Source organism: Notechis scutatus, chromosome 5 (assembly GCF_049901735.1).
Source record: "Notechis scutatus isolate UNSWTSFEM ecotype Mainland chromosome 5, rNotScu1.2, whole genome shotgun sequence".
Classification (NCBI taxonomy): domain Eukaryota; kingdom Metazoa; phylum Chordata; class Lepidosauria; order Squamata; family Elapidae; genus Notechis; species Notechis scutatus.
This window is the reverse complement of record NC_142013.1, coordinates 11,701,204-11,725,673: the sequence shown is the minus strand read 5'-3', so window position 1 is coordinate 11,725,673 and position 24,470 is coordinate 11,701,204. Positions and strand designations below refer to the sequence as shown.

Below are 24,470 nucleotides of genomic sequence, written 5' to 3'. Positions count from 1 at the left end.
AAATGCATTAGGCAGGTATTAAGATGTATAAGAATGTTTGCTCTCCTCAGTAAAATAGGCAAAATCTGAAATGGCAGGTGTAGTGTATGTGCACTGCTGTGTTCCCACTTTTAAACATGTACAAAATGTGCACATAAATGTACAGGTGGACCGCAAGGCGATCCAACCAGTCAGTCCTAAAGGAGATCAACCCTGACTGCTCTTTAGAAGGCCAGATCCTGAAGATGAAACTCAAAGACTTTGGCCACCTCATGAGAAGGAAGGACTCACTGGAGAAGAGCCTCATGCTGGGAATGATTGAGGGCAAAAGAAGAAGGGAACAACAGAGAATGAGGTAGCTGAATAGAGTCACTGAATCAGTCGGTGTGAGCTTAAATGGACTCCAGAAGATGGTAGAGGACAGGAAGGCCTGGAGGAACATTGTCCATGGCGTTGCGATGGGTTGGACATGACTTCGCAACTAACAACAACAAAGTCCTTGATTTACGACCACAATTGTTAGGAATGATAGTCACCTAACAGTTGGGTTGGCAATATATAAACCAGGATAGTCATTTAAAACTGTTGTATCTTTAAGAGAATGCTGTAATTGTGATTGGCTGAGGTTCCTCCAACGGCCATAAGATGGAGCCAGAAACCTGGTTTGTTTCCCTTTTGCCTGATCGACATTTTGCTTGAACTGCTGTGAGTCTTGCAACTGTTAGCAAACTCTGTTTACTGAACTTTGTAAACATAAAAAGTTAAAATCAGACATTAAAACCAAGGATACATAGGGAGGGCGAGGGGCAGGGGAGTGTTGGGGAAGTAGACGGGTGGGAATATACCGGTTCAGGCAAATCCAGTGAGCATTTGGCCCCACCCACTTACACCTGCTCTTTCCTGTGCTTTATTTCCTGAGGGTTTTTTTTGCATAGCTGATTCGCGTGGCAGAGTGGTTTTGCTGCACCTCAGCTGTTTTATTCAGCGGGGCTGCAGTAGAAGGTAAATAATTGAGTTGAAAATTGGCTTTTTTTAATGTAGAGCATGCGCACGCACAAAGCGCGCACTCACCAAACCGGTTTTCACATCGGTTGAATTTCACCACAGGAGGTAGGATCTTTTTACTCAATCAACCACCTCCATTTTGCTGTTCCCCCACTGGCGCCAAGCTGAATGGCATAGTCACATCTTTAGGCCCTTACAAAAAGATAGGAGGGTTGTTAAGTTAGTAACACAGTTGTTAAGTGAATCTGGCTTCCCCTTTGACTTTGCTTGTCAGAAGGTCCCAATAGGGAATTATGGGATCCTGGGACATTGCAATCGTCATAAATATATTCCAGTTGCCAAGCATTCAAATTTTGATCATGAGACCATGAGGATGCCGCAACGGTCATAAGTGTGAAAAATGGACATAAGTCACTTTTAGTAGTGCTGTTGTAACTTTGAACTGTCATTAAATGAACTGTAAGTCGAGGATTACCTGTATCTGTGTTAAATTTAGTTATTTACTTCCTAGTTAGTATATTCACCTGAACATATGTACCTTTACACATAAAATTGCAATTTGCTATGGAAAAATGTTTGCACGCCGCTCATATGCACATGGGAACTCGTGCATGCAATCTGTGCATATGAAAAACACGTATGTGCAGGGATGTAGGGATATTTGTAATTACTTCGTGGGTTATTGTCATAAACTGTAGTCAAGTTATTTGGATTCGACTCGGGCTGCTAATAAATTGAAACAAATAAATTCAAACAAACAAATGAATAAAAGCAGTTGTAGATATTAAAATCAGTATTTTATCACATCCAAAATAAAGGTTTATACTGCTCATCCCTAATTTATTTTGGTCTAAAGATACCCAAGATCAGTTTAGCATTTAACAGCTGCAGTCACGTTTTTTTTTAAAGCCGTCATTTCCTCCCCTGTGGTGACACAATTATCAGCCCTGATTATTGAACTGTAAAACCCCTATCTATGCCATTCATCTTGGGCTGATTCTCTGTTGCCACTACAGGTAAGATCACATGCAGAACAAGAAAAAAGATGACATTAATTGCTTTCCAGAACGTGCCCTGGCTTCTGATAGGAATGATTTAGCATGACGAGAATGTGAAAAAAAGCTACATGCAAGAAGCATCATAAATGGCAGTAGAAAATCAATGTGCAAATGGATTGCTCCAGAGGTGGTATTCAGCAGTTTCTGACCAGTTCTGGAGAATCGGTAGCGGAAATTTTGAGTAGTTCAGAGAACCAACAAATCCCACCTCTGACTGGCCCTGCCCCCATCTATTCTCTGCCTCCCATTGAGTCCCAGCTGATTGGCTGGATCTTCTTTTGTTGCCCTGCACAGGAGAATGGAGCTGGAAAGCAGGTTAGTGGGGTGGGGGAGAGAATGGGAATTTTGTAGTAACCTTCTCCTGCCACGCTCACCAAGCCATGCCATGCCCACCAAGCCACGCCCACAGAACTGGTACTAAAAATTTGCATCCCACCACTGGATTGCTCCTTGCAATATTTCCAAGATATATAAAACACAAAAGCCCCAATAAATGCAACACTGAAGTAGAACTGGAGGGACTTCTGAAAATGTTTTCGAACTAAGGGTAGATTCCAAATGATCCTGGATGGATTACTTCCCTCAGATGAATCAAGAGAATTATTCTCCCCTGCCCCCAAAGCAAACGCTTAACATTTGTACCAAGAAGAGAATATGTGAAGCTCAGGGTTGTCTTGTGGAGTCCTTGGAACCTGGGTCATTTTCTTGCAGATGCTTCATTACTCAACAACCTAATATCATCAGTGCTAGAAGGGAAGGGTCTCCACTCCCTTCTAACACTGATGATGTTACCTAGTTGGGTAATGAGACATCTACAAATAAACAGCCAAGCTCAGAGAGCACCAAGAACCCCACATTTTAGATTTGTTTCGTTGGGAGCGTTGGAGACATTCAATAATCCTGTTCTCTGATATCTCAGCTGCAGAAATTAATAGACATTTCCACTCAACATTGAAATTCCTTCTTGTACAAACCCAAAGGCAACTGGACTTTCTGGTTTTTCTTTGAAGATGTTTCACTTCTTATCCAGGAAGCTTATTTAGCTCTGAAGAAGCTGCTTGGAATAAGAAGTGAAACGTCTTCAAAGAAAAACCAGAAAGTCCAGTTGCTTCTTGAAAAAGCACCTTTGGGATAACCATGACCTGGATGACTGACAATCTCCACAGACTTCTTGTACAATATTGCAAAATCACAATTATGGTTTTGGATTGAGATTGAGGAGATAAAGATTCAAATCTTCACTGAATGGTTGAACCTATGAAGTCATTCAGGGTCACCAGCTTTTTCAGTCTAACCTATCAAGCAGCTGAGTGGTTGAATTATTTTCATTTAATTATTTAATTGCGTTCCTCCTGGTCCACTCGCTTCTTTGTCCTAACTGACTTGGATGATAGGATAACTGACAGGTGGATTACTACTTCAGGAGGAGTTCAATATCTGAAAGGTTTATTTGTTATTAGGGAGATGATCTATCTCCCTAGTGGTGACTTTGAATGGCATGTGACGCTAAAAACGGTAGAAAACAATACAATAAAATAGAAAGAACAGTAAGGTCTGGATGGAGCAACGAAATATGCCACCTAACATGTCCTCCATGAATGTTCAGAATGAGCAAGGTTTAAATCACAATATTCCACTTCCTGATTTTGATACTATTTCATGGACACCACTAACCATGGACACGTCATTCCAAATTGTGACCACAACCTCAAAAAGCTACGATGATTCATATGGTCCCAGAAAGAACAGGCTGCATACATCACCCCAAAGGTTACTGCTTTGGTTCAAAAGATCCTTCACTGCTCTCTTGTTTTGCAGGACCATTACTACGTCTGTGCTCTATCAAACCCATATTCTATTTTAACTCAACTCTAAACACATTCTCCTAAAGGATATCAGCTCTGGCTGTTGTTTGGAAGGACAGGAGCTGAAGCTCAAATACTTTGGCCATCAAATGAGAAGAGAGGACTTACAGACCCTGATGTTGGGAAAGATGGGAGACAAAAGGAGAAGGGGGTGGCAGAGGGTGAGATAATTTAGATAATATTATTGATGCAATGAATATGAATTTGGGCAAACTCTAGGAGACAGTATCTATGGAGATTCTCAGTCAACCGGATCATGGTTGTCCCAAAGATGCTTTTTCAAAAGACGATGGACTTACTTTTTTCCTTGAAGACATTTTGCTTCTCATCCAAGAAACTTTTTTCAGTTCTGGAAAAGAAATGAAGAGAACTAAGGAAGTTTCTTCAATGAGAAGCAAAATGTCTTCAAAGAAAACAAACAAACAAACGAAAGTCCAGTTGTCTTTTGAAAAAGCACCTTTGGGACATCTGGGAGACAGTGGTCTCAAAAGTGGTTTTTCAAAAGGCAACTGGACTTTGTTTTTTCTTGAAAATGTTTTGCTTCTCATCCAAGAAGCTTCTTCAGCTCTCTTCAGTTCTTCTCCAGAGCTAAAGAAGCTTCTTGGATAAGAAGCGAAACGTCTTAAAAAAAACAAACCCAAGAAAGTCCAGTTGCCCTTTGAAAAAGCACTTTTGGAACAACCATGACCTGGATAGCTGAGAATCTCCATAGGCATCTGGGAAACAGGAGGCCCTGGGCATGACTCAGAGACTGAAGAACAATCAAACATATTTAGCTGGTTCCGAGCTGCTCATTTTCATTCTTGGTCCATGGTGGCACGCAGAGCCATTTGTGCTGTCACGCAAGCTGCAGCCAAACTTACCTCATTGCGCATGCGCACGCCTCACAGCTGATTTTCGGCCAGTTTGAGGCCTTTTTCGACTTCCCAGAGGCTTGAAAAAAGCCTCTGCAGGCCGAATAGGCCCGTTTCGTCACTTCCTGTAATAACCGGAAGTGATGAAACAGGTCTTTTATTCGTCCAGCAAAGCCTGCAGAAGCTTGTTTTCCAAGCCTCTGGGAGGCCAAAAAAGGCCTCATACTGGCCAAAAATCAGCTATGAGGCGCAGTGCAGGTAAGGGGGTGGCGGGGGGATTGCGCATGCATGCACAGGGGTATGGGGGGCGCATTGCCTTCTAGGTGGTGGCATGTGAGCATGCGCATGCCAGCACGCCCATAATTTTTGGCATAGGAGCCAAAAAAGGTTAGCCACCAGTGCACTAAACTATTTGTTTATACTGTGGGTGGACTATTCCAAGGAGCCGAGAGCTGTGCTTTTTTCCCCTCAGTTAATTGCAAAAAAAAAAAAAAAAAGCCAACTAGAGGAGAGAGAATTCTCAAAACATGATGCTTATTGCTGGATTACTGGTGTGGCGCTAAAGGCTTGAATTCAAGTCAGATCTTTTTTTAGACGTGTCATGCTAGAGAATGAGAGCAAAACCCCAAAGCACAGAGTCTGCTCTCTTCTCTCCTCAATTTCCCCACCCTACCAATTATATCTTCTGTTATTTTCCAGTAAAACCAACTGCTGTCATGCTAGAAAATGGTGCTCTGTCAGAGTTAGCGCTGACTTATGACAACCAGTATTTAAACTATATTGTATCCTATGCAGCGGTGTCAGCAAATTTCCTGAACAGTTAAATCACTGTCACATTCTGCCACTCCCAAATTCCCATTACCATGAAAATTCACCACAAACTGCGGTTCTCCGAAGTATCTCTAGGAGATGGAAATGGCCATAACCACAAGGCTCTTCATGTTCTTGCAGTGGTGTAGAAAATTACTAGAGAACGGTTTTAAAAAGCTTACCCAGCACTTTGTGGGAGTCATAATTCACGCTCACAGAAAATGTTAAGCTATGATGTGAGGACACTGAAGGATGAGGTGGGGATGAACTTGCAAAGAAGACACAACTGCTGTGTGCATATACGTATGGGAGCTACACATTTTTCCCTCTTACTCCTTTGGTATAAAAGTTGAAGAAGTTGAAGCTTCTCTTTGTCTTTAACGATGAATAAAGCCTATTATAAATATTATAATTCCAACATAACAGTTGTTTTGGTTTGAGTGGAACTTCTCATTTCTATGGACATCTATGGAAAGCAGTATTTAATTCATTTATTCAACTTTACGATTATTTAACCACTATGACAAATGAACCACAAACAAACCAAAAAGGAAAACAATTCATAACAAAACAGCAGGCAATTTTGCAATGGAAGATGCTAACCAAAATAGTTGCTTCCCAAAGGTGAACTCGCCCAAAAGTCTGATCCAGTGCCCAATAAAGTTTCTAAGAGCCTTAGAAAATACAACTTGGTTTGGCAGATGGGCTCATAAAACTCCTCCTGATAAGTCAAGACCCTGACATTTTGGGATAGACAATTCTGCAACTACAAAACTGCAGCTTTGGGATCACATGCACATCCGCATCCCACAAAGGATGAACTGGCTTGAGTCAAGATATGCCAACACCCAACACATCACATCATGGTTTAGCATTATGTGTGAACCAGAATTAACGGTGATTCTGGAAACCATCACTTGCAAATGGAGAGCCAATGCAGGAATCACATGACCACAATTCTCCCTTATTATCAGTTTCAGCCATATTTTATCAGTCATCTGTTCTCTCAGTTAAGTATATTTCATCCTTTGTTATTAAGCAATATTGTAAAATTAAATGGAAATGTGTCAGCTGAACCCATATTGGCCAGAGGTCTCTGTGTAGTCTATTTGTATATCCACCCAACTTGCAAAATATAACCTTACGGAGCTAGCATTGGATTTGAAATAAAGAAATAAACAATAAACCTAACAGCACTATGACAACATACTATAAAATACAAGTAAAGTAAAAGTAAATAAACAAGCAAAACAACAACACAGCATGCTCAAAATCTTAAACCAATTTCCCAGACGGGCTCATTCAATACCTTAACCCAGTACTCTTAAAAATTAAGTTTTTAAGCCTTACCGAAGGTCACAACTACCAATCTTCATAGCTAAACAGGATTAGACTCATATTCTCCATCACGTTGATCTTATCTGGCTTGGAAACTAGGTAGGTCAGTGCTTAGAAAAGAAATTTCTCCTTAATTCTAGCCTGGATCTTTCCTTGATAACCTTCCATCTGTTACTTCTTGTCCTGCCTTCAGGTGGTTTGGAAAATAGGTTGACCCCTTCTCTTCTCTACAAGCATCGGAATACTGCTATCATGTCCTTCTCTTCGTTAGACTAAACCCGTGATGGCATGGAACTGGTGGCATGCAGAGCCCTCTCCGTGGGCATGCGAGCTGTCGCCCCAGCTCAGCTCTGCTGCGCATGTGTGCGCGCGCCTCCCGCCAGCCAGCTGGTCTTTGGGTCTCTGCCATGGATGCACAGGGATGGGGCGCATGCACAGGGAATGGGACGCATGCACGGGGGGAACAGACGGACACACACGTGTATTGCATTTTGGGGATGTCCAGACCTATCCAGGTCCCAGCAACCAGGAAATTTGATTTAATTTAATTTCCTTAAAGTTTCTGAGATGAACTTAAGCATTTTGAAACTTAAACTTTACCGACTGAAGTAAAAGGAATCTGGACTGTTTCGTCTACTTTTCCTGACTACTATTCAAACCAACACAAAGGTTCAAAACCCTTGAGAGGACCAAGCCTTTTTTTTTTGCATCTTGCAACTTATTTTGTGTTTTGGTAACTATCCCAGCTAATCAAGGTAAACTAAGTGAAATTGCTCCACAGCTGGCATGCATAAACAATGAATGCCCACGACATCTGTCTGCGGGAATAAGCTGTGGAATAAGATGCATATTTTAAGAATGAACATCCCTCATTTGTTTCGGCCTTTGTTACGCCGTGTAAAATTTGGTTGGCATTCTCTTTGGTGGGTTTATTTCAGCTCCGAGGTATTTTTTCTGCCAATATTTCCTTCTTAAGGGCGCGAATTCTAGGAAAGGGGCATACCAAAAAATATAGCCTGTATTTAACAGACCACAGAGATGATTCTTTAGGCTAATTCAACAAGGCCCTTCAATTTTTTACAGCCCCTAATGTGGGTTAAAAAAAAAGCAAACGTCACAGTTGTGCCACCTTCAAAACAGTACAGAAGTTTCCGATCTTATTTTTTTTTTCACAGAATATTAAAACAACAAAAATATACGAGGGGGCCATATTATAAGGAGTATGCTCTGGGAAAGGTCAAGAACTTTCCCTTTAGTCTCAATTATTTAATGACATGCTTTGTTGGTTTTCATTACTCTGGCAAAATAGAAAATGAGTCAACGTCTTTTTAAACTTTATCGCTCAGGTCAGATGCCCCGATCGGTCTGAAAAACACTGCAGACCTTCTGGGATTGTTCTTACACAACCACTGCTTTCCAAGCCCCCAGTGTGCTCCCTCTCCTAACCCACAACCTTTTCCATGGCACAGCTGACCTCTTTCATTAGGCCATGTCCTGAAAGTTTGGCTGCCTTTGTCCCAAGAGGTCAAAGTTGGCTAGCTTTCTTTGACCTCGATCTAGATCAGATTTTCCCCATTTGAGCCTGAGAATTAAAAGTCTCAGCCTTCTGGGTTTACAAAGGTACCAGATCTTTTTTTAGGCATGTGACCTGAGCTCCCTATGAGCTCCCTATGTTGGCTGCGTCATCCCAGAAATAAAAAGTAGCTTTGAATGGGGAGGAGGAGGAGAATTAATACCACTTTATAATGCCTTGGTAAGGCCACACTTGGAATACTGCATTCAGTTTTGGTCGCCACGATGTAAAAAAGATGTTGAGACTCTAGAAAGAGTGCAGAGAAGAGCAACAAAGAGGATTAGGGGACCGGAGGCTAAAACATATGAAGAACGGTTGCAGGAACTGAGTATGTCTAGTCTAATGAAAAGAAGATATGATAGCAGTGTTCCAATATCTAAGGGGCTGCCGCAAAGAAGAGGGAATCAAGCTATTCTCCAGAGCACCTGAGGGCAGGACAAGAAGCAATGGGTAAAAAACTAATCAAGGAGAGAAGCAACTAGAACCTTAGAAATGTCTCCTTAGAGAAATTTCCTGACCGAACAATTAATCAGTGGAACAACTTGCCTCCAGAAGTTGTGAACGCTCCAACACTGGAAGTTTTTAAGAAGAGATTGGACAATCATTTGTCTGAAGTGGTGTAAGGGTTTCCTGCCTAGGCAGGGAGTTGGACTAGAAGACCTCCAAGGTCCCTTCCAACTCTGTTATACTATTCTATTCTAGAACAAGAGTGGTGGAGAGATGGGAAGTGGCACTCACCATTGCAAGAGCAGCGGACGTTTCGGTAGAACCGAGGGCACACGAAACTAATCCGGGCCGTGCTGTAAGTCATCAGGGAATGGGAATCGATGGAGAGGTTTTGCTCGCAATGCTGCTCCTGACAATCCAGCCCGGAGCAATTCTTCTCAAGGATGGCAGCGATGCGAATCACATTTTCCAAGTGTCGCCTTGCATTGGTAAGCTTCTGAATCAAGTAGGCTGGCTTGTAGAAGCCACCCGTGTGCATCTGAACCGCAAAGAGCATGTCAAGCTGATTGCTGCCAGCCACGGGCTGAATACTGATGATGTGCAGGCTGTCTTGATTTTGGGTGAGGACAGCATTGCGCAGGGTGCGCCGGAAGCCGTGCATGTGAAGGCCCACAAAATCCTCCGGGGAGATGTTCTCAAAACGGATGGTGACGGTGTTCTGCAACATCTCCTGGGCCAACTGCTCGACGTTGACTGTCACGTCCATGGGGACCTGGAACCGCCCATCGCTGACAGATACATTCAGGATATACTTCCCGCTGTCCAACCCTCCGAGGGCAATGATCTTTCCGTCGTGGTTGTTGACCTTGAACAAACTTTTCTGCTCCGGCTTCAGGCCGTAGGTGAGGACATCGTAGACATCTTGGTCTGTCGCATGGATCTTTCCGATGACACCTCCTGGGAAGTCGTCTTCCATGGTCACGATAAAAATCTCCAGGGGAATGGCTGTGGGCTTGTGGATGCTTTCTTCGATCACCCGGATCTGAATGAAGGTATGGGAAACCTGCTGAGGCTTCCCTGAATCCTTGGCCTAAGTCAAGAAAGGAGAAACTGAAAACCCAATGATGCAACACACACATATACACACACACAAAAAACAACAACCCTTTTAAAATGCTTCCCAGTATGGGTATCTGTGATGACCCAGGGTGGGAAACAAAATAAACACAGTCACAAAAAACAGGTGAAGCCCCTTTTATTCCTTCACTTTGCTTCCAAGCTCCAAATATCCTTGACTGGAGACAAAAAACTCCCACACAAATAGTTACAAGAAGGAGGAAATGCCGTTTAAATTATAAAGAGTAAAAAAACAACACAGACCAGGCAAGGTAAGGGCTGGAGGACGTCCACCGATAACAGAACACACACTGGGAAGGACGCCAAACTCAGAGAGGAACCATAAACTAGAGATATTTCCATGCTTTGTTTCCAGCACTCGCCAGTATGCATGTCTGTCCTCTTATCCAGTTGTCACAGCTGCAGCCCATGAAGAGGATCAAGGCCCTCTCCTCCCAAGTAGACCATGTCTCTCCCTTATCCTCTCCTCCCTGTGTGCCCTGGGATGGAGAGGGGATGGGCCTGGGTCCTCCTCTGACTGCCCAGCTGGCCTCTGCCCTTCCCCAGCCTCCTCCACAACCTCCAGAGCCACACTTCCACTCCCTGGCTGTTCCTCCTCTCCCTCAGAGTCAGTCTCCACCAGGAGCATGACAGTATCTAAAAATATCTGGGCAGCTCTTTCATCCTCTTTTAATGACCCCATAATCTTTTGCGGGGTGTAGTCTGGGCAACTGAATGGAGCTGAGTGTTTACTGGCCGGTTGCCTTTCCTGTCGCCAATGCGGAGTTTTCCCCCCAGCAGATATATTCCCAGTGCCCAGAGAGACAAACATCTGCCTCTACCTAGGATCGAACTCACCGCCTCCTGATTGTGAGGCGAGAGCTCCACCTCTAGGCTACCACACCACTTGTCTGGGCAGCTCTTTCTTCAGAGGGATTTCAGAGTCTCAAAAGCAAAAACTCCGATGCCAGATCTACAGCAGAACAAATAAATAAGCCCCTCAAGGCCTAGCGAAGCACATCTGCAAACTGCATGTTACCATTGCCTTATAATAGTCAATGGGCATTGAAAAGGAAAATTGAGATTGCAATTACATTCCAGGCCAATGTAACCAAAGACAAGGACTTCTGTGTTCAATGAACAGCCAAGTCCAGGGGTGTCAAACTCAAGGCCTGCGGCCCACAGGGTGCTTAGAACTGGCCCACAGTGCCACCCTGGGCACAGTAAAGGACGTGCCTCTGCCAGCGAAAATGGAGTCCAGTTGCCTCCTGAAAAAGCACCTTTGGGACACCGTGCTTTCAAGTTATTCTTTCCTCCCACATCCAACTTCTGGAATGAAGAATTGAGATTGGGTTTATAAACCTGAACATCACTCAAAGATGCCATTCATCATTTCCAAGGCTGTGCCTTAAGAATATAATAAAAATAATTGAAAAAATACTTTAAAAAAAAGCATTTTAGACTTTCAACGGTGTAAGAATTCAGCTGCAAGAATGCCAGCTTGCTTGTGTTGAATTGGAAAGAACATCACATTTCTAGTTATTTCTTAGTAAAAATGCAACACCCAGTTATAACAGGTGGCCTGCGCATAATTTGGAGGTACAGAACAGCTGGGGTAATCTTTTTCTTGCAAGAGAAAAATCTTCTCTTTGGGAGTGATTTCCCAAATGGAAAAAAGCTGCAGGCAGGGTTTGCAAGTTGAAATGTGTTTGAATATTTTGGAACTTGCAGAGTTTGGAGCGCTCCAAAATGGGATATAGTTTATGGATTTGATTGGCATCTATAATATTTTTTTATGTACGCAGATCATGGAATGCTCACAAAACTTAAATTTGGATTACAATCAGAATGTTGAGTTTTTGCTTATACGGTAAAATGATATTTTGTGTGCAGGGGTGGGATTCAAATTTTTTAACAACCGGTTCTGTGGGCATGGCTTAGTTGGTTGGCATGGCTTGGTGGTCATGTGACTGGTGGACGTGGCTTGGTGGTCATGTTATTGGCTGGGCATGGCCAACTCAATATCACTCACATTGAGGCACGCATCTCCTCGCCTGTCCTGTCATGACTGTGGGGATGCTGCAACAGTCGTAAGTATGAAAAATGGTATAAGTCACTTTTTTCAGTGCCATTGTAACTTTGAATGGCCACTCCACACAAGCAGGAGGGGAAAAAAACTCCAGGGAAGTTCCTGAGACAGGAAGTCTAGTCCTGCTAAGAATATAATAAGGGTTAATGGAGAGGCAGTTTCTGTAAGCAACACCAGAATGTTTCCTTCCTGCCTTCCTTACAGGATTAGGCCAGGAATTTCTTCTAACAACTGGTACTCCAAACTGCTTAGAATGTTAACAACCGGTTCTAGTGAATAGGTGTGAACTAGTAGAATCCCACCCCTGCGTGTGTGGGTTCTAAGAAAAACAATGAGAAAAAAAAATAGAAAAAAGGAGAAAAATATAAAAATCTAAACATATAAAGAAATAGCTTCTGACATTCTTCAAAGCAGTTATATGGACAATAGCATTTAATCTCTCTCCCTCAAGTTACATCAAGACTGCCTTCTTTCTATAAACTATTGCAGAGGGGGACAATTAATTTTTCCAAGGGGCATATGAGAAACTGGGACTGTTGTGGAGGGCAGCCCTCCCCACCCCCAAATCAGATCTATCCTGTTTAATCATCAAAATCATAAATCACACATTCATTTTCTTCATTTTTACACGAAAAGTCTTATTGCACTTTAGCTCTCTGACATTTTTCCTCTTTTTCATTTTCTAATTTAATTTGCATTTGCCTTGTATTATTTTTAGAGAACCAATCGCTCTTCCAACATGTTGTGGTGTTCTTCAAACTTTTAATAGATAGGTAGATAGAGATTTCTATATCACCCTCCCTCCCTCCATCTATCCTGCCTATCATCCATCCATCCATCCATCCATCCAGTCTATCTATCTGTCTGTTTTACTGTCTGTCTATCTATCCATCCATCTATCTAGTCTATCTCTCTCCCCTCCGTCTGCCTGCCTGCCTGCCTACCTCCCCCTCCTTCCTGTCTGTCTGTCTGTCTGTCTGTCTGTCTGTCTGTCTGTCTGTCTGTCTGTCTATCTATCTATCTATCTATCTATCTATCTATCTATCTATCTATCTATCATCTATCTATCTATCTATCTATCTATCTATCTATCTATCTATCTATCTATCTATCTATTCTATCGAAAAAAAGCAACGACAGCCTTAAAATGATCAACCGCAAAAATTTCATTTCGTGCAAAGTATTTTACTCCTGGGTTCCATAAAAATTTAAACATGTGCCGAAAGGTCTATTTCAAGGAAGTTTGCTAAAAACATCGTGTGTAGGTGATCACAGTTACATTGACAGGAAAACGCTCTGAAGGCCTTTTAAGAACGATGTTTGACCATTTTCTGTAGGGATGAACAAACGAACTTAGTACCTGAATACACAGCACGTATTCCGTGGCTACCATGCGTTTGAAGATGACAGCGGATCGCAAGATGCCTTGCTGGTCAAGCATGAATTCTTTCTCTGTGTTTCCAGCCAGGATGGCGAAGGTGAAAGGTGGGCCATTATGCAGGGAGTCTTTATCCGTTACCACCAGTTGCAGAATACTGGTTCCCACTGGCTTGTTTTCCTTTGCGCATCATCGTCGAATGTAGCGTTAAAAAGAGAGGCAGAGAAAACGAGAGACAGGATCTTTAATTACAGAGCTTGGCACACTGAGGAGCAAGGTGTGAGAATACGGCATTTTGATAGCACACATAGATGTTTCTTTCCTATCTGCCATCTGTTATAAAATGTGCATTTGACTCCCGCTTTGGTACTGCTAGGATAACCTATAGATTGGTTAGAGATGACAACTTAGAGCAAGGGTGTCAAACTCGATTTCATTGCGGATCACATCAGGGTTGGGTTTGACCACCTTGGTGGGCGTGGCCACGGTGGGCACAGCCAGCTTGATGTCACTCATGTCAGGGGCGCCAGAGTTTCTTTCTGCCAGCAAAAACGGGCTCTCGAGTTCCGTTTCCAGCTGCGATGGCCTCCTGCAAACTTCTGCCAGTGAAAACGGAGCTCGGGAGGAACAGACACAGCCCTCACAAGCTCTTCTGGCCCAGGGGCCTTGAGTTTGACACCCCTGACTTAGAGCAAGAATCATAGTCTTTAATTAGGGATGCATTTCCACTTTCGTCTCTAGTAAAAGGTAAAGGTTTCCTGACTCTACAGGCCAGTACTCATCTCCGTTTCCTGGCCGAGGGAGCCAGTGTTGTCCAAAGGTACTTCATGTGGTGTTCATTTGGCCAAGATGCTTGGAATGCTGTTACCTTCCCACCTGTGGTACCCATTTATCTATTTACATTGGCATGCTTTTGAATTTCTAGGTGGGCAGGAGCTGGAGCAAGGAACGGGAGCTCACCCTATCGCACGGTGCTTGGGTCTCGAACTGCCAATCTCCCAGTTGACAGCCTAGCACAAAGGTCTTCAAACTTGTAAAGTTTAAGACTTATGGACTTCAAACTCCCACAATTCCTGAGTTAACATGACTGGAGGAGGAATTCTGGGAGTTGAAGTCCACAAGTCTTAAAGCTGTCAAGATGGAAGACCCCTGGCCTAGCATCTTTAAATGCTAGGCCGCTGCACTCCTCCACCTCCAGTAGCCTGTTCTATTTAATAAACTCAACTCTAGGTTACTACATTTTATCCGCAAGAAACAGGAGGGGTATCCTGCCTTGGTTTCAATCATCTTTGCCAACTTTCTGAAATAGTGTATTCCATTTCCTTTCCTGCTATCAATATCAGTACTTTTCAACCTTACAACCATTATAAGAAGTATAAACTTCAACTTCCAGCCAGCTGGAATCCATACATCTGAAAATGGCTGAGGTTGAGAAACACTGACATAGATATGTTGTACACCATTAAAATGTGAGCAGTTGGTAGCACTGGCGAGTGGTGCAGTGGCGAGTGGTGGCCTAAAGTGGAGCTCTCGCCTCACCATCAAGAGGCTCTGGGAGTTCGATCCTAGGTAGAGACAGATATTTCTCTCTCTAGGCACATTGAGAATATACCTGCTGAATGTAACTCCGCATTGGCGACAGGAAGGGCAGCCGGCCAGTAAACACTCAGCTCCATTCAGTTGCCCAGTCTCCGCCCCGCAAAGGATTATGGAGTCATTAAAAGAGGATGATGATGATGAAGAGAGAAATGGTGTAGGGTTTCCCGCTTGGGCCGGGGTTGGACTAGATGACCTACAAGGTCCCTTCCAACTCTGATTATCTGTATGATGATGATGAGTTGGTAGCATAGGTAGGGCCAGTTTTATTACTATTTGAGGATGTAGGTGAGAATGTACGGTAGGTAAAGGAATGAGTATGAAAAGGCAGGCTTACACTAATTTCTCCTTCCCCACATCTTATTCTATGGCCAATAGATTAGAAAACTCAACTCTGCAATTCAATAAAACAACCCCATCCAAATTCTCCGAGACTTGGAATCCTTGCAGAGACCTCCTAAGCAAACAAGAACATTTGAGTCTCATTCCCATTGATGAACCAGCTTATGGCAACTGCAGCTTCCTTTCCTTGTAAAGAAAGGTATGATACCATGCCCTGCAAGCTGATAAATCAACAACTGGGATCGAAACTGCATGCGGACATCTTTGTATCTTAAAGGGCCCTTTGGGAATGGTTTGGATCAGCTTACCTGAATCACAGCTGTATAATTGGCAGGTGTAAACACAGGACTGTTATCGTTCACATCAGAAATGTCAACATTGACCGTCACTGTGGCTGTCAAAGGAGGGTTACCACTGTCTTGAGCCTGCACGACTAATGAATATCCTGAAACCTGCACAAACGTTAAAGAAAAACATTAGTCTAGAAAAGGGTCCACAGTTTTTCCTTCTTTCTCTCTCTCTCTCCCCCCCCTTTTTTTTTACAATCACTATAGAGAGCCAGTTTGGTCTAGTGGTTAAGGGAACAGGCTAGAAAGCAGGAGACCGTGAGTTCAAGTCCTGCCTTAGCCATGAAAACTTTGAGCCAGTAATCTTCTCTCAGCCCAACCCACCTCACAGGGTTGCTGTTGTGGGGACACTGCCTCGGGTTATTTGCAAAAGTAATAAAGGTGGGATTCAAATAAATAAATATATGAAAGTTGTAGAAATTCTCAAGTAGCAGAACGGATTTACCATTTTCAATTGTAAACAAAGGCTCAAGTGTTTTTTTAACTGGTGCAGCAAGAGTAAACAAACAAATAAATGCATGACCAAAAAAGAAGAGAAAAATAATCTCTCTCTATAAAAACGAAATACCACTCATGCATCATCACAAAATCTCCAGAACCGTAAAGCCTACAAACTTGAAATTTGACATGTATGTTCCTGTTGGCTTCTAGGTGCTCACTAAGAAAGGATTTTTCAAAATGACCATCAGAGCATTAGTATTTTGTATATTATTATTAACAGGCTCTGATGCTAAGGAGTTCTACTCCCCCTCCCCACCTGAAAAGAAATCTCTTCCAAATGCAAAACACAAGCAGAGGAGAGGAGTTTCAGTTTTACTTTCACAGCAGCAAGCAGCTTTAGTACAGAACAGTTGAGCTAAGCCACGCCCAGGTTCCTTGCTGTCTCCTTGCTCACACAGCAAATACTGTTTCAGTTTCCAAACAGCACTCAACTCTCTCACACACTGACAGGACGCTAGCCAGATGAATACCGATGGGTGCTGGTAGTCAGAGGCGCAATTCCCCCCCCCTTATTTTCCTCCCCCAAAACTAAGCCCAACCACAATGTTTCATAGCGAAGCACGGATATCGAGTTAGTAATAATAATAAAACTTCAGTCAGTTTGTAAAAGCACAGTCTTCTTCACTGCTGTTTTGGCAGCTGGGGGAGGGGTGGGGAGTTTCAAAACAGGGATGTAAGAATTCTGGCCCTGAATTAGTTCGTACATTTTTCCAATAGTGTCTAAGAGGCTCTTTTGTTGAGCTCATGTTTAATTCCACATTTCATGGAACATTTCTAAGAAGAGAAGGATGCAGGTGTATTTTTCAAATAACGACAAAGCACTGCTGAATAGAAAAGAATCAATCTTGTAACAGCTCACAAATAAGAGGAACTCGGAAGAAATCTGGAACAAGAATGGATTGTCGGAAACAGTTTTCCTATCAAGAGCTTCGGACATCTTAATTCATCCGGTCTTCAATCTCCATCCTTAGACTGGTCAAAACACTTGTTTAATAGTTGATGTTTGCTTTATTTTTCCTTCAGTTCCTTGTCTGTCTGTCTCTGTCTCTCCTTCAATTCCTTGTCTGTCTGTCTCTGTCTCTCTTTCAATTTCTTGTCTGTCTGCCTGCCTATCTGTCTGTCTCTCCCTCCCTCTTTCTTTTTTAACCAGAGGAAGCATTCTAGACATTCTGTTAAGATAAGAGTTGTCCCATTTTTGAAGTAGTTTACTGATATCTGTGGAGCCTTTTGGAGCCATGCAAACAGAAAGGACTGGCGATTAGTGGGATACCACAGCCCATAAATACTTGTGCATCTGCATAATTGCATGTACATCCGCTGCTCCATGCTGTTCTCATTCTCACACGGCAGATCGGTGGGTGGGAAGATTCAAATCTTCCAGAGTTCTGAGCAAAGACAGCTGTTTCCCCCAAAGAAATGACAACACTATTTGCTTGCATAGACAGGTCAGGTAGTCCTCAACTTACAACCTTTTGTTTAGTGACTGTTTGAAGTTGCATGAAAAAAGTTGACGTGACCGTTTTTCACACTTACGACCACTGAAGCATCCTGTGGTCATGTAATCGAAATTCAGTTGCCTGGCAACTGGCATGTAGTCAAGCCCGAAATTGACATATGTGTAGCTATTTTAGTTAGACTTAGTATATATTCTTTTTCTTACTTTCTCTGTGGCAGTCATGGGGGGAAGGGTTTCGGGCTTGCCACATTCCTAAGGGGGGAAGAGTGGAGATAGGGAGAGTTGTTTTGGCTAGGTGGTACTTCTTCCTGTGGGAAAACGAGCTGACCATGATCAGGCCCCTGGAGGTGGAGATTTATGACATCAAGCAATGTTGAATTACTTCTATTGGAGAATGTGACTTTTAGAGGTGGTTTCTAACTTCTGATATTGTGGGATAATTCCAGGTTGTGTCAGATCCGGAATTACCACGGACTTTGCCAATTTGATGCTTTCCTAAATAAAAGAAATTGTTTTGGAAGATGGACTTTGCTCTTTTCTTTTTAAATGGATCTCATCTCTTGTTAGGGATATACACCCTAGCAGAACCTGCACGGCAGTCAGGCAGGCAAGCAAATATGTGAGATAAACGTTGTTGTAGTTTACACTCAGTAAAACAGATACAATGTGCTAGTTAAATAGTTTATTCCAGTAAGATTTATAGCATAGTCAAACAGTCCATATATCATACACTAGTTCAGTCCGTCCGGGGATTAATCAGTTGCAAAGTCCAGTGTCGAAAAAGAGAGTTCAGTAAACTTACAATATCAGTCCAGTAATATATCTCTTCACAGTAGAGATATGAAGAAGTAAAACCTCTTTTCTTCCTTCAGCAACAGCAGGGAAACACGCAGTTATCAAACCATCAATCCATTATCGTCAGCAAGCAATCCAGTAAGCCAGCAATCAATCAGGTTCTCTTGCTCCCTCTTATGGCGATTTACAGCCGCACCCAAAATTACATGCTTTGCAGTTAAAGTGACACACACTTAAATTCACAATCATAGTCTATATATATTATTTTACCCAAACTACGTTAGGTAACCATGTTATTCCTAACAGAAACTGACACATGTATTTATGGCAGTTCCAGTGTCCTGGGTGGTCACTGTGATCCCCTTTTGTGCCCTTCTGACAAGCAAAGTCAATGGGGAAGCCAGATGGACTTAACAACCGTGTGACTAGTTTAACAACTACAGTGATTCACTTAACAACAGCGGCAAGAAAGATCATACAATTCACTTAGAAACTGTCTGGTTTAGCAATGGAAATTTGGGGCTCAATTGTAGTCGTAAGTTAAGGATTTACTTGTAGCCCTTGATTTATGACTGGAATGGAGCCCGTCCATCATAGTCGTAACTCGTGATGGTTGTAAGATGACCTGATGGGACCTACCTATTTTGTGTTGGTCGTTAAGGAAGTTCTCAGCAAAACTGTAGTAAAACGTGGTCACATATCCACAAGCACACTGTAAAAAGGTCATAAACGTGGCCTAAGTCCAGTCATGTGACCATGATAAAGGAGGAATTGTGAGCATGGTAACTGAAATCCAGGTTATAACTAGTCTCAAGGTAAGTCCATCATAAATTTGAACAGTTGATAAGCGACTGGTCGTAAGTTAAGGACCACCTGTATTTGTTTCTCATCTTCCCAGCCACACAGTTATGATGTTTGAAAGAACATGGTTTTGTCAACTAGATCAGGGGTGTCAAACTCAAGGCCCAGGGGTTGAATCTGGCCTGCAGGGTGCTTAGATCTGGCTCGCGGGGCTGCCCCGGAAACAATGAAGGACCAGTGAAAACGGAGCTTGGGAGGGCTGTTTTCGCTGGCAGAGGGTTGCAGGAGGCCGCCACAGCCAAAAATGGAGCCCAGGAGACCATTTTTGCTGGCAGAGAGCTCGGGCCACAACAGGCGCCCCTGACACGAGTGATGTCAAGCTGGCCACACCCACCATGCCACGCCCATCCAGACCCCCCCCCCAGGTCAAACACAACCCTGATGCAACCTTCAATGAAATTGAATTTGACACCCCTAAACTAGATAATCAGTGAGGTAATAGGAAAAACTGAAATATTTCAGAACATGTAGACCCTGACTCAGTGGTGGCATTCTACCGGTTCGGCCCAGTTGTGCCGAAGATCAGCTGGCAGAGAACCTTTTCGCTCCGAGTCTCTGCAGTTGGGCCCACCTGCCCCTGCTCCAAGGTCCTTTTTAACCTCTCAGCTGTTTGGCGCAGTAGAGCGGATTGCTGTGCTAAACAGCTGAGAGGCACAGTAGCTTAATTTTGACTGTTTTAACGTGTGCGCAAAGCGATCGCATGAGTCGCGCGATTCCCATCCCTTCAGCCACGCCCAACAAGCCACGCCCACAGAAGCAGTGGTGGGAACTTTCGAATCCAAACACTGCACTGACTGACTGACCGAAGGATACAATTCAGAGGACCCCTTCCATAGACTGAAGGAGCATAATCTGCTTTCTTCCTCTAGAATTCTATCAGATAAAAATTCATACAGTGAAAGAGAATTTGATGCCCTCAAAGTGTTTTGGGTTCAACTCCCACCATCCTCAATCGAAGTTGTGACATCCATTAGTGTTCAACAAGGACTACCAGGTGGTCTAATACAAGTGCCTGGACTAAACGATCTGGCAGTTTTGAGTATTGGCATTTCTGCATTTTCAGCTGCAATGTGACTCAAGTACTTTTTTTAGCAAAAACAATCCATAAACATAATGATTCTGGTCCATTAAAATTGTGCCTAGAGATGATGGAAACCACACATAATGGAGTACTTAAAAAAATAAATATCTAAGCATCTTACATAAGAAATTTAATATCAGCTATTATAGTTTTGAGAAGCGATCTGTCCACAAAAATGCTTTTAAACCCCCGCAGAGATCAAATATAAACTGAGGCAGGCCAATCAATCGTGTTACAAGAACGGATTCCAAAATTTATTTCTAAAAATCCACACCATGGCTACAGTGCTTCCTGTGATAGCTGGAGGCTTAAGCCAGCCCTGTGAATTACTGTGCCTAAGAACTATCTCATGCCAATAGAATACTTAGTTTCCTAGACTTAAAATATGTAAATATTCAGGGAAAATATTGCAGAAGTAAGATGTTGTGGGTGCTACTATGTTTCGCCAACAATACGGCCTCCCCCAATAGGAAGTCCCAGCATGTTTTATAGGCATAAAATCAAATTAAGCCCCTCCCCCCAAATTAAGGCCTATATTAAACACGTGAAATGGGGGGGAATGGCGGGGGGGGGCTTGCCGTTAGGAAATACTTTTGTTGCATACCCGGATATGGTGCTGCCTGTGGGGCACTTCCCGAGGCAGTGATAGCGCCCACCCGTCCACGGACAGGAAGGCGAGGTGATGGCAGCGCTGCTTCCCTGGCCAGCAGGTCTGGAGGAGAGCCCGAAGCTGCCTGTCCTTTCCACCCATTGCCCATCCAATCCCCATGCAGCTCCAAATGCGCCGGCAGCTCCAAACACTGCAGCGGCACGGGCATCGGCGCTCACTCGGCGGGACTCAGCCGTCGCCTTGCCTCCCTGTCCACGGATGGGTGGGCGCTATCACTGCCTCGGGCGGCCTCTCCCGGTGGCCCCTTCGGGTTCGGGCTGGAGGGACTTGGGAAGGAAGCCAAGGTCGGGTCAGCCTGGCTCTTTCGCTTGGCAGGCGGGCGCGCACCCGCGGCTCGCTTTCCTGGCTCTGCCCAGCCTGCATGGCTCTGGCACGGCCCTGGCGGGATGAGCGGAGGGCCTGGCGGGGAGGCGCTCGTTGCCTTGGCGAGAGCTCCGCTGCCGGGCAGGAGGGCCCGCCTGTCAGCTGCGCTGGGTGCCCCAGGCGAAGCTCTTCATGCTCTGCCCGGGGCCAGGCAGGGATGGCGGCTTGGTGCTTCTCCTGGGGTGGGCCGATCCTGCGCTGCGGCCCCGGGAGATTCGCCTCCCCACGTGGGGTTGGGCTGCCCTGTTGGGCAGAGGAGGCCTTGTCGTACCGGTAGTAGGGTGTCGTTTTTAAAAGAATTGGCTTTGCCTTCGAAGGTGAAGGGAAGGCGGCAACAGGAGTGCCTGAAGCCGAGTGTCTCCGCTGGGCTCCAATTGCAGGGAGGAGCCCTGGCTGGCCGCGTTTGGCTGTGCCAAATGCCGCGGCGTTGCTCTAAACGCCGTGGCAGCACAGGGAGAAGGGAAAGCAACAGTGGCGGAAGGTCTCCCGATACGAAGTGCCCCACCAACACCGAGGTCAACATCCAAGCCGTCGCTGCCTGCCTGCCTGAGGATGCAAGGGGGGAATTAAGTCACCCCGAAAAGACGGCCTAGCTGTTTTTTCAGGGGTCAAAAAAAAAAAAAGGCCCGGCCTTATTTTGTGAGAAACACGGTATTTTTTTTTTTTTTTTTTAAAAAACACACTTATATTTAATGATACTAATTAGATGTATAGAATGAAAGGTTGGTTGTAGCGGTTAGGGCATCAGGCTAGAAATCAGAAGACCGTGAATTCTAGTCCCATGAATTAGGCACAGCTGAGTGACTTTGGGCCAGCCACTCTCTCTCAAACCCAGGAAGGAGGCAATGGCAAATTACTTCTGAAAAATCTTGCCGAAAAATCTTGCCAAAAAATCTGACTTCTGTGCTGGAGGGGTTTTACTGACATCCCACCTAAAATTCCAATGCAACTGCCTAATTCCTCCTCAAGATTTTTCCCCACAGTCCGCAGATGGTAGCAGATCCACCCACCCATTCTGCTTTGCCTGCATTTTCTGCCGGCAAACTATTTATAATGGTGCTTCAAATATTGATAACTCCAGGTGGCTGTGCTACTAATATGGGAAGTATGTTTTTTTTACTCTTGCATTAAGCAGCCTTGAGGCAAATAGAGCATTTTTTCCCTCAAGTGGAGATATTTTTTTCCCCTTTTCCCAAGAAAACGAAGCCTCTGGCTAATCTTGGTGGAACTCCGAAATGTTAAATAGGGATGGCCTGGATTAGTACATGGACATGCCAGGAAATGCCAGGACTGCAGAGTAAATTGATAAATCACCACCATCACCGTGTGTGTGTGTGTGTGCGCGCTCTAACACACCACTAAGAGCAGTGGTGGGATTCCACATTTCCCCCCCTACCGGTTCTATAAGAGTGTGCTTTGTGTGCCTAATGCATGCAGCATTCAAAAATTGCCTTCTTTGTCAGTGCTAGTGAGTTGAGCTGTTTTTAAGCTCAGCTGAGGCATGGCAATGCGCTCTGCCGTGCGAATCAGCTGAGGTAAAAAGCAAGGGAATATAGAACAGGAAAGAGCAGGTGGGGCCAGCCAGAGGTGGTATTTGCAGGTTCTCCGAACTACTAAAAATTTCCACTACCGGTATGCCAGAACCGTTCTGAACGGGCTGAATACCACCTCTGACTAAGAGGTACTTTTTGGTCTTCTTAAATTTCCTACCTGTACGCAGACAAATTACAGTGTTACACTGATTTAGAGTGGAGCTTTAACTTATTGGTGGCTAGCACATTGTCTTGAATCATCTGACAGTTTGGCCAGCAGATGGGCAGTGAAGATATCTGATGGCAGGTGTTGGTTAGGTGTAAATCAAAATTATTCAGCCTTTCATCCTTCCTCCTGTTTCTCTGCTTTTGCCACATCGTTCTCTGGCTTGCTACTGAGTAGGCTGCCAAATTGAACAGACATCATACTTAAAAGTATGAACAGCTCACTTTTGGAGGCCAAAAAGGCATAGAACTTTGATTCCTGGTTTACAGTCCTGGGTTGTTTCCCTAAACGTAGAAACAAACCTTAATTTTGTAGTTAAAATTACACGCTTTAGAGATATGACTGGATGATTGAAGACTGCAGGGAATAGGAAAACAACATAATAGGCTCATATTTGTAATCGTTGTAGTGCTCTGGGGACACATGGTCCCTTTTTGCCACCTTCTGACAAGCAAAGTCAATGCGGTAGTCAGATTCACTTAATTTTGGAAATTTGGGCTTAATTACAGTTCTACAACGAGGACTACCTGCACATTCTGGAATTTAAGGGACTTAGAAGTCTTAGGGATCCTGTCTTCTCTAATGTCAACCCCTAACAAAAATACTACCCATGTTTTAACAAAAATACTACCCGTGTTTTCTGAAAAATAAGACCAGGTCTTTTGGGCCCAAAATAAGCACTAGGGCTTATTTTCAAGGGGTGTATTAGGTTTTTCCATGTATGGGAGGCCCGCTTATTCTACTTGCTCATGGCAGGACAGGAGGTCACACAATGCACCAGTGCTGCCACCGCAAAGTGTGGGGAGTGGATGGAGCTACCCCATACCGGCTTACCCAGGGCCCCCGCAGCCAGGCCATCCACACCCCGACACCTGCCTTGCCTTGCAGGCACAGCGCCAACATGCCACTCAGCCTCCTCTTTGAGCAAGCGGAAGTGGGCTGGCGGCCACATAGGCTCCTGCTGCACAGGGCTGCTGCCACTATGAGGCAGGTGTCAGGGTGTGGATGGCCCATGTTCTGACCCAACCTCACGAACCCCACTCAACAGCCTACTCGTAAGGAGAAACCCCTTTTTATTTAGAAAGGCAGGAATTCACAGCATTCACTGACAAAGCTCCAGGTCATACATCCGTAGGTCATTCACAAGCCGTAACAGTCCCTGAGTTCCCCACAGGGATCCTCAATTAG

The 24,470-nt window shown here is 44.2% G+C and overlaps 1 protein-coding gene across 9 annotated transcripts in view; it reads right to left on the bottom strand.

Moving 5' to 3' along the window:
* Positions 1–24,470, bottom strand: part of FAT3 (FAT atypical cadherin 3) — a 564,342-nt gene that overhangs the window by 64,029 nt on the left and 475,843 nt on the right. For all 9 annotated transcript variants that reach the window (XR_015749710.1, XM_087966122.1, XM_087966121.1 and 6 more), the window contains 3 exons: positions 15,759–15,902; positions 13,495–13,692; positions 9,221–10,019 (listed from right to left, as the gene is read on the bottom strand). Coding sequence is in view for 8 of the 9 variants with exons in the window: in XM_087966122.1 (XP_087822248.1) it covers positions 9,221–10,019; positions 13,495–13,692; positions 15,759–15,902 (1,141 nt within the window). In the remaining variant the exon portion in view is untranslated. The remainder of the gene's footprint in view (positions 1–9,220; positions 10,020–13,494; positions 13,693–15,758; positions 15,903–24,470) is intronic.